Source organism: Bidens hawaiensis, unplaced genomic scaffold (assembly GCF_021521415.1).
Source record: "Bidens hawaiensis isolate Kalapana, Puna unplaced genomic scaffold, B.hawaiensis_p1.1 tig00006171_1, whole genome shotgun sequence".
NCBI lineage: Eukaryota > Viridiplantae > Streptophyta > Magnoliopsida > Asterales > Asteraceae > Bidens > Bidens hawaiensis.
Window position 1 is genome coordinate 850,309 of NW_027491409.1, and position 10,533 is coordinate 860,841.

Genomic DNA, 10,533 nt, shown 5'->3' on the forward strand with positions numbered 1-10,533 from the left:
AATGGTTTCTCCGGGTACTTCCAGGTTCCGATAACTCCTGATGACCAGAAGAAAACCACTTTTACCAGCCCTTACGGAACGTTTGCTTATAAACGTATGTCATTCGGACTGTGTATGCTCCAGCCACATTCCATAGGTGTTTGGTGGCCATTTTCCATGATATGATCGAGGACTCCATGGAAGTGTTCAGGGACGATTTTTCTCTAGTTGGGATTTCCCCGATCATTGTTTGTCTAATCTTGAGAGGATGATGTCCCGTTGTGTCGACACCGACCTAGTCCTTAACTGGGAGAAGTGTCACTTCATGGTTCGTGAGGGTATTGTTCTAGGGCATCGGATTTCGAGTGCGAGGATAGTGGTTGACCGAGCGAAGGTCGAGACCATTTCTAGTCTTCCCCCGCCCACCTCTGTGATATCCATTCGTAGTTTTCTAGGTCATGCCGGGTTCTACCGCCTGTTCATCAAAGATTTTTCTAAGATCGCGAGACCCATGACCAAACTTCTGGAGAAGGACGCTCCATTCCTCTTTTATGAGCAGTGTATCGAGACGTTTGATCTTTTAAAATACAAACTCGTTAACGCCTTGCTCCCGACTGGTCGTTACCATTTCGAGTTGATGTGTGACGCGAACGACTTTGCAGTCGGAGTGGTTCTTGGATAGCGGAAGGATAAACATTTCCATCCGATTTACTACGCTAGCTGGACATTAAATGGTGCACCGGAGAGCTATACCACCACCGAGAAAGAGCTTTTAGCTATGGTGTTTGCATTCGATAAATTTAGGTCCTATCTAGTTTTGTCTAAGACGATTGTGTACACAGACCATGCTGCTATTCGTTATCTCTTCAGCAAGCAGGATGCTAAGCCTCGTCTTATCCAATGGATCCTGTTGCTTCAAGAGTTTTATATTGAGATCCGTGATAAAAAGGGGGCCGAGAATGTGGCGGCCGATCATCTTTCACGTCTAGAGGGAGCTGAGTTAGGAGATTCGGGGGTTAGGATCGACGATCGTTTTCTGACAGAGAGTCTCATGTTCGTTACGGAACATGAGGAGGGTTTCCCATGGTTTGCTGACTTTGCGAACTATCTTGCTGACGGGTACTCCCCGAAAATGCCTTACAAGCAAAAAAAGAAATTCTTTGTGATGTTAAGTTTTACCTGTGAGACGACCCATATCTTTCCGTATCGGTGCTGATCAACTTATTAGGAGGTGTGTAGATGTTAAGGAAGGATGGCAGATTCCGAGCCATTGTCATGTGGGACCGATAGGAGGTCACCATGGTGTGAGTTCGACGGTGAAGAAGGTGTTTGATTCTGGATTCTATTGGCTATCGATTTTTAAAGATGCTCATTTTTTCGTTAAAAGTTGTGACCGATGCCAACGTGTCAGTAATATATCATCCCGGAACGAGATGCCCCAAAGTGCGATACAGGTATGCGAGGTTTTTGATATTTGGGGTATTGATTTTATGGGCCTGTTCCCGTCGTCTAGAGGGAACAAGTACATACTTGTGGCTGTTGATTACGTCTCCAAGTGGGTCGAGGCCAAAGCCTTGCCCACCAACGACGCCTGAGTTGTAGTGAGATTTTTGAAAAATCTTTTCTCGTGTTATGGAGTCCCGAAAGCCTTTATCAGTGATCGAGGTACTCACTTCTGCAATGTGCAGATGGAGAAGGCGTTGCAGCGCTATGGGGTCACCTATCGGCTTGCGACCGCCTACCACCCACAGACTAGTGGGCAGGTGGAAGTGAGTAATTGGGGAATCAAACGTATTCTTGAGAAAACCATTAGTTCGAATCGTCGAGACTGGTTTGACAAATTAGATGACGCTTTGTGGGCCTTCCGTATAGCCTACAAGACTCCGACGGGTTCCACACCATTTGGGATGATTTATAGGAAGACCTGTCATCTTCCTGTTGAGTTGGAGCACCGTGCTTCATGGGCCCTTCAGAGGGTTAATCTTGATTTATCCGTCGCAGAGGGCAATCGTTTCCACCAGTTACACGAGTTAGAGGAGCTCCGAGATCATGCGTATGCACAGTCATTTTGGTATAAGGAGCGGACGAAGGAATTGCATGATAGGAAGCTGAAGGGTAATAAGTTGTTTAAGTGTGGGGATAAGGTCCTACGTTTATATGCTTCAATAGATCTAAAACGTTTTGGGTTTTATGGTGTGATTCACCATATAGCCGAAAGGGCTTTTGGTTAACCCTTGGTTTTACAATATTATACTTTACATGCATGTGGTAATCTTGAAAAATTAAGTCATTTGAATAATTGATTATTTTGTTTGGACAAAAACCCAAAGTTTTTGGTTTGCTTAACCTTGGCTGAAAACTTAAAGGGTTAATAAGGGAACCATTTTGGATTTGCACTGTTTGCATATTTGGATATGTATTTGCATGTTCATAACCTAGCCATAACCTTGTGTTTGGATGTGTGCTTGTGTTATGATTTATTCAATTATTCAATATGGTTGTAATATTCATTTATTTGGGTTTGTAACATATTTATTTATTTCATATTAGTTTGTAATAATAAGTAGACTAGTTGTATTTATTTTACTAGAGAAAAATGTATTAGAATATATTTTTTGTTAAGAAGAAGCAACAAAGTTACAGTTTTGGTTTTGGGCCTTAGTGGACCTTATAGTCCAAGATGGGATTTTAGCCCAATGGCCAAAACCCAAACATGGAGGCCCAAGAAAGCTAGGAGCTGAAGTTGGAGCCCAAAAGGAAGCTCAAATTAAGTGGAAGAGTTACAACACAAGGTGGACACTTAAAGCATTTGGATGCGGGGTCAAGTGGGAGTTCACTGACACATGCCTTGTGTCATTCTCGTCCCTTAGGAGAGACCTTTTGGCACACTTGTCTCGGTCAACAAGTGTTGTCAAGTTTAGGAGGCTATGGTTATGAACTTGTGGTTGTTTTATTTATGCATGTTTGGTTGTTTTATGTTTTGCATATGGATGGTTAACCTAAAATCGACAACTTGCATAAAATTGGTTCCTTATAAATCATTAGGTAATAAAATTGGTTTTATTAAAGGTTAATGATTTCAAAATAAAATGGGTTTTATTGATGAAACTTTGAAAATTGGTATTCAAACAAAGTACCATGCATCTGAATGCATGCAAATGCAGGTATGCAAATTGTTTTCCAATCTAGAATTTAGAAAACTTAAATCCCTTTTCTAAAACAAGTCTAACACCATCATTTTATACAACACTCGAATCACTTGGGAACTCGTTGTGGGATAAAGGTCACCTAACCACATTGGAGAAAACTTGTGAGTTTGAGGTGGGTTTACCATATTTGTGGGATAAAGGTTACCTAACCACTCGTATGTGCAAATTCACACGTGTGTGTAAGTAGGATGACTTGATTTGGAAACCATGTGAATAGGGTCACCGAAGCATGGCGTACAATGGTGTTGTTGGGATAAACATGCCAATTAAACATGAGATATTTAAACGATCCCATAAAACTAGAAGTTGCAAAGGGTTGCAATCGTCAAACGTTGACTACCTTGTTAATTCAATAGTAGGATAAAGGTAACCTAACTACTATTTGAATGTAACGTTGGGTTCCAGATTTTAATCATTTGTTGTCTTGGAGACATAAAGGGTATTAACGATTAAAATTAGTTAATGATATCGAAAATATTAAAATCGAGCTTTGTTCAAATATGTAGATGGCCGCAATCAACAATCCACCTAACGAAATTATCCCACCCGTGCATAACCTATCACTAAGAGCTATATGTGATAATGATCATCTAAACTACAACTATTTTATGGATTGGTATCAAAACTTGAGAATCGTTCTCAAGGAAGAAAAGAAATCCTATATATTGGACGATCCTTTTCCCGACGAGCCAAACATTGACATTTAGATGCCTATAGCGATTGGTTAGAATACACAGAGGATTTGGTGCAAGTTTCTTGTCTCATGTTGGGAACTATGACTCCCGAAATTCAATATGATTTTGAAAATCATGGGGCATATGACATGATCACCAAACTAAAGGAAATGTTCCTTACTCAAGCTAGGGTGGAACGCTTCCTAATGGTTCGAGCTCTTCATGCATATCATAGGGAAGAAACCCAATCGATAAAGAGGCATCACTCGGAACCTAAAGCAAAGGTTGTTAAAGGTAAGGGACACGTCAAGGGTAAGTTCAAAGGGAAGGCTAAAGCGAAATCACCCAAACTAAAGGAAAAGAAGCTAAAGGTTAGCTTAGACGACCCGTGCTTTGGTTGTGGTGAGATAGGACATTGGAATAGGGATTGTCCATCCTATCTCAAAGAGTTGAAAGACAAGGGGGATGCGGGGAAAACCTCGAGTAAAACATTCATGATCCATATTGATCTTAATGTTATTTCTTCTAACACATGGGTATTGGATACCAGATGTGGAACTCATATTTGCAATTTTTTGCAAGAGTTCAAAAGAAATAAACATTTCAAGAAAGGAGATACAAGTCTCTTCATGGGCAACCGAGCAAAAGTTGTTGTCTAAGCCCAAGGAGACTACATTTTGAAGATTCCAAATGGTTTGGAAATTGTTTTGCAAAACATTTTGTATGCTCCTAGTTTGACTAGGAATGTTATCTCTGTTTCTCATTTAAGATAATATGATTATGATTTGTAGTTTGTAGATAATGGTATTTGTGTTTTCATGAATGATGTCTTTTATTTTAAAGCAATTTTGTCTAATGGAATTTATAAATTAGTTCATAATAACACATCCTTTGATAATAAGTTATACCAATCAAGCACCAAGAAACTCAAAATGGATTTGAGTAAGACTTATCTTTGGCATTGTCTCCTTGGTCACATAAACAAAGATCACATACATACACTTCAAAAGAATGGTCTTTTGGAATCAAATGATGATTCATTTGATAAGTTGAATCTTGTTTACAAGGAAAGATGACCAATGAACCCTTTAGTGGAACTAATTTAAGGGGAAAAGACTTATTAGGTATCATACATTCGGATGTATGTGGTCATTTTAAGGCAATGACAAGGAGTGGTGAAAGATACTTCATTACATTTATCGATGATTATAGTTTGTGTACTTGTTAAGACACAAAGATGAAGCCTTTGAAATGTTCAAGGTCTTCAAAAATGAAGAAGAAAATCAACTCAACAAAACCATCAAAGTACTTCGTTCGTATAGAGGAGGTGAATACCTTAGCAATGCTTTTCAAGATCATCTCATAACTCACTCCACCCGGAACACCACAACATAATGGTGTGTCCGAAAGGAGGAATCAAACTCTATTGGATATGATTCGATGTATGATGGCTATAAGCATATTGTCTCTATCATTTTGGGGTTTCGCATTGCTCTTTGCGTCCCGTATTCTAAATATGGCACCAAACAAAAAAGTGGACATTACACCTTTTGAAATATGGCATGGAAGGGTTCCATCATTATCATATTTAAAGGTTTGGGGTTGTGAGGCTTATGTTAAGCATAACACCCAAAACAAACTTAAAATCTGATCCAGTAAGTGTATCTTTGTAGGATATCCCAAAGACTCTATGGGATATTATTTCTACAACCCAACCGAGAAAAAGGTGTTTATTGCTCGAAAGGCCGAGTGTTTGGAAACTAAGTTCCCTATGGATAGATTAGAAGAACGGTGGAACTCCAGGAGGATCGAGAACCACAAGCCGATACACGTTTTGTTGATACTAGAAATCAAAAAGAGATTGTTGAGAATGATCAAATGGTTGATCAAGACATACAAAACGTTCGCAAATTTGGTAGAATTAGTAATCCACCCGAAATATATGGATTTTTCATGGATGGATGCTATGTGGTAGATTCAGATGAACCCACCACATACAATGATGCAATGTCACAATCCTATTTTGACCAATGGATTGAAGCCATGATAGATGTAATCCATGCATGACAACCAAGTATGGGATTTGGTTGTACCACCGCTTAACTCCAAAACTGTTGGAAGTAAGTGGGTTTTCAAGAAGAAAACCGATTTGCATGGAAACTTGGAAACTTATAAAGCAAGACTTGTAGCAAAATGTTTTACTTAAACTCAAGTGGTTGATTATGATGAGACCTTTTGGCCGGAGGCAATGCTAAAGTCTATTAGGATATTATTTGTCATAGCCACATGTTATGACTATGAGATTTGGAAAATGGATGTCAAAATCACTTTTCTAAATGGACATCTTGAGGAAGATGTCTATATGGTTCATCCTGAAGGTTTTGTTGATCAAAACATCCTAATAAAGTATGCAAGTTAAAGAAATCAGATTATGGATTGAAACGAGCATCTATAAGTTGGAATCACCGTTTTGATGAAGGTGTTAAGAAATTTGGATTCATCAGGAACGCTGATGAGGCTTGTGTGTATAAGAAAGCTAGTGGAAGCATCGTTACTTTCTTAGTATTGTATGTTGATGACATACTACTATTTGGTAATGACATTCCAACCATGGAAGGTGTAAAAGCTAGGCTTGGGAGTTGTTTTTCCATCAAGGATCTTGGTGAAGCCGCCTATATTTTGGGAATAAAGATCTATAGGGATAGATCAAGATGGTTGATAGGTGTAAGCCAAAGTGCATACATCGATAAAATCTTGAAAAGGTTCAAGATGGAAAACTATAAGAAAGGATTGGTACCTATTCAAAGAGGAACGGTTTTGAGTGCGACTCAATGTCCAAGCTTAAAGGACGAGCAAGAGAAAATGAATGGAATCCCATATGCACTAGACCGGATGTATCATGTGATTTGAGCATGACAAGTAGATACCATCAAAATCCAGGAAGTAGCCATTGGATGGCGGTTAATAGTATATTGAAATACCTTATAAGGACTATGAATATGTTTCTAATATACGGTTCTAGTGAGGAGAAACTCGTTGTAAAGGTTACATGGATGCGAGTTTCCAAACTGAGTGAGATGATTCTCGATCATAACTGGGATATGTTTTTGTTATGAATGGTGGGGCAGTCTATTGGAAGAGCTCAAAACAAGATGTGGTAGCATTGTTCAACACCTAATCGGAATACATCGCTGGCTCATTGGCAGCTCAAGAAGCTGCGTGTATAAGAAACTTCATTGCCGACCTAGGGATAGTCCGTACCATTCAGGACACTCTAAAGATCTTTTTTGACAACGAGGGTGCAATTGCTCAAATCAAGGATCCCCATGCACATCATAAGACAAGGCACATTGAGTGGAGATTCAACTACATAAGGGATGAAGTTGAAAAGGGAAATATATCTATTCACAAAGTTCACACCGATCAAAACATTGCGCATCCACTCACGAAGCTCCTTGAAAGGCCGAAGCATGAGGCTCATACTTGCGCCTTAGGACTTCGATATTCTAGTGGTTGGATTTGATCTATCTTGTATTTGGATATCTGAACAGTTGTTATTTTGACTCATTCATATGATTATGGTTTATGATTAGTACATTTTGAGTTATGTTCCATTTTAGCATGTTTAAATCCTTGAATAAGTTAATTATTCTAAATGGCCGCAGTTGTTCATATTTGTGGGAACATATATGAAGGTAAGAATATTATGAACTTGTATTGGTGGATATTCATAAGGTATGAATATAGAGCAAGGGTTTGCTGCCAAGGTTCATTGATATTTATAGGATATAAATATTGGACTGACCTGCCCTCAAATGTTACTACATGGAATCCTTGTGATTTATCATAAGTAAATTTGAGTAAAGGCGAATATCATAGTATCCTCTAACCTGAGATACATATTGGGTCTTGATATTCACCAAATATTTTACTTTGACTTAGTTCTTCGCTGCTCTGAAACATGACGGTACGTAAGGCTAAGATCAGGTATGGTGCGGGGTGATTGTGAGAGACGTATGTAGTCAATATGGAATTTGTCTCTCTTATTCGTTGAGAGTAAGATGTCTAAGGCCTGCTAAGTTAAATCCACAGAGAATGATCACTCTGTGTCTCTGGATTTAACATGACATGTGACAAAAGGATAAATAATATATTCACCTAAATTATTTCAAGTGAGGGACTTGAAGGGGATGAAGTTACTGAATGGCACTTCGTCATACACATTGGGGGTAGTAAACTGTTATTAGGCGGTATTTGCTACTTGCATCAATCTTCTATGTATCTTGTGCAAGTGGGAGATTGTTGGGCTCGATCTGCCCAAGACACATATTGTAATTGATGTGGCTAGTACGTTATGATCTAAGTCGGGACATACCCAATAACAAGCTAGACAAACACCAAGGTCTTTACTTGAGATATGATCTAACAAATAAATATCATCACTTAGAATATTTGGAAACGGGTTCCTAAATATTTGCACTTGTGAAATATATAAGTTATATGAATAATTTATGTTATGAGATATTTTGCATTTTGCATGTTACTTGTAATGTTATTTAAGTTGGTTAAATAACAATATGCAAGACTTACTGCATTTTGCATATGCATTTACTATGTTATTTAAGTTGGTTAAATAACATCATGCAAAGCATATAAGTTTTTTCATGATACTTGTATGATATAACATAAGTGTTGAGAGATATTTTATTTGAAATGCTTGGGAGGGATTCCATGTGGCCGTCCATATTTTCCCTCCTCTCTCTCCTCATTTTATTATTTCATTATATCAAGACATGCACAAGAAGGTCATGTTTTATTAAACCGCATTTTGCACATCAAGTTTTTGGCGCCGTTGCCGGGGATACTTAGGCGATAGTGAAACTAGCGTTGATTAAACTTAATTGATTAGTTGGTCTTTTGTGTCTTGAGTTGTGGTGTGTCTTTTGAGTCTGTGCTTTAAATTTAGGGTATCTAGTCATGTTTAGAATAAGTTAGTCTTTGTTTTATTTAATCGAGTATAGTAAATATGTTTAATAGATCGAGTCAGTTTAGGAGTATTTTATATCGAAGATGTTGGAAAGAGATGATGTTGGAAAGAGCCGAACAAGAGGAACGTTGAAGACTCCAAAAGATTAAGGCAATGAAAGCCAGGCTTGATAAGTTGATCGAAATAGAAACAATCCGTAAAGTTAGAGGAATTCAAAGCCAGGATTGATAAGTTGATAGAATAAGAAAGACTCCGTAAGATAGAGGAATTCGAAGCTAGGTTAGACGAGATAAGTGCTAGATATAAAATTGAGAGTTTTTCTTACAAGTAGCAGGAAGCCGTCTATGAAACGGATGATGACTTCTGGATTGATGATTATGAGGGCGTAATAGAAGAGAAGGAGTTGGAGCGACCTGATTACACGAATCCGAGTGAAGATGTCGTTGTGGAGCCACTTGACCAGATGGAGGATGACGAAGAGGAGGAGCATGTACCATCTTGGGAGGATGAGTTTGGTGATGAATTGGAGGGTTTACCAGCTTTCGAAAAACATGAAGAATTTGACCATGTTGGCGATCTTATATACTTAGAGACACTGATCATGGGAAAGCCAACAATGGAGATCAAGCGTGCACCAAACGAAAAAGAAGAGGAAGTGGCAAAGAATGAGGATCTGACTACGGTGGTGGTTGAGTCTCCAAATCATATGGAGGTTAGAATGTATGTGGAGGAACTTGATAGTGTATCGCCACTGAAATCGACAAAGCCACAAAAGAGGGAGCGAAAGTCCTTGGATCGACACGTTTTGAGGGTTTCAAAAATGGTACATTAAAAATTATAGGGTAACACTAAAATGCAAGAATAACCATTTTCCACATTATATGTCACGTATTAGGTTTGGTCCAGGTAAGTTTAAGTATTTGTGGTCCGACCCGTTTGAATGTTTTAAAATGCTTTTTAGTTTCACTATGTGCTATTTGATTAAATATTTTGGGCGGATGGAACTAAACTGGTTAGACAGGGGTTGGATAAAAGAAAAGCCTCCTGATTGAGATTTCAGGAGGGAGTCCGGCTGAAGACTCTTCTGTAAACTTAGCGTTTCCCGGGAGGCAACCCGGTAGTATGTGTTTGTTTTACTTTTACTTTTGTTTTCAGTGTTTCTTGCTTTCTTGTGTTGGTTGTTTCTTGGTTTGCTTTCAGGTTGATCAGTGGATGTTATTGGAAGATTGAAGATATAAGGGTTAAAGCAAGTGTGGGGAGGCTATTTGGTTATTGATTGCCGCTTTCGTTTGTAAGTGACAACTTGCTGGAGAGCACTTGAGTACGAGGCTTTCTTTCGAATATGAGGACATGGAACACGAATCATGAGGCATATCGTCATATTTACCAGGGGAGTTTGTTACACTTTACTTATATTTGAATGTGCTTTAACTTTTGTCTTTTTCATGTCTCATTGAGGACAATGTGACATTTAAATGTGGGGATGGGAAACTGACGTTTTCATATTAAAAAAAAAAAATCAAAAGTTAAAAAAATTGAAAAATGTCCAGAATTTTTAACGAAAATTTTTGCAAATAATGAAAAATGATAGAAAAATTTGAGATCGGTTTTAAAACTACTATTATTTATGAGCTTAAATAAAGATGACGCACATAACTTGGGATGTGTTGGTAGGCCCAACTAG

At 38.4% G+C, this 10,533-nt stretch overlaps 1 protein-coding gene across 1 annotated transcript in view; it reads left to right on the plus strand.

Moving 5' to 3' along the window:
- Positions 1-9,880, plus strand: part of LOC143631627 (uncharacterized) — a 205,659-nt gene extending 195,779 nt beyond the window's left edge. The window contains exon 2 of the mRNA XM_077100329.1: positions 9,761-9,880. Within this exon, the coding sequence (XP_076956444.1) occupies positions 9,761-9,765 (5 nt within the window). The 3' untranslated portion in view covers positions 9,766-9,880. The remainder of the gene's footprint in view (positions 1-9,760) is intronic.
- Positions 9,881-10,533: the final 653 nt, after the last annotated feature.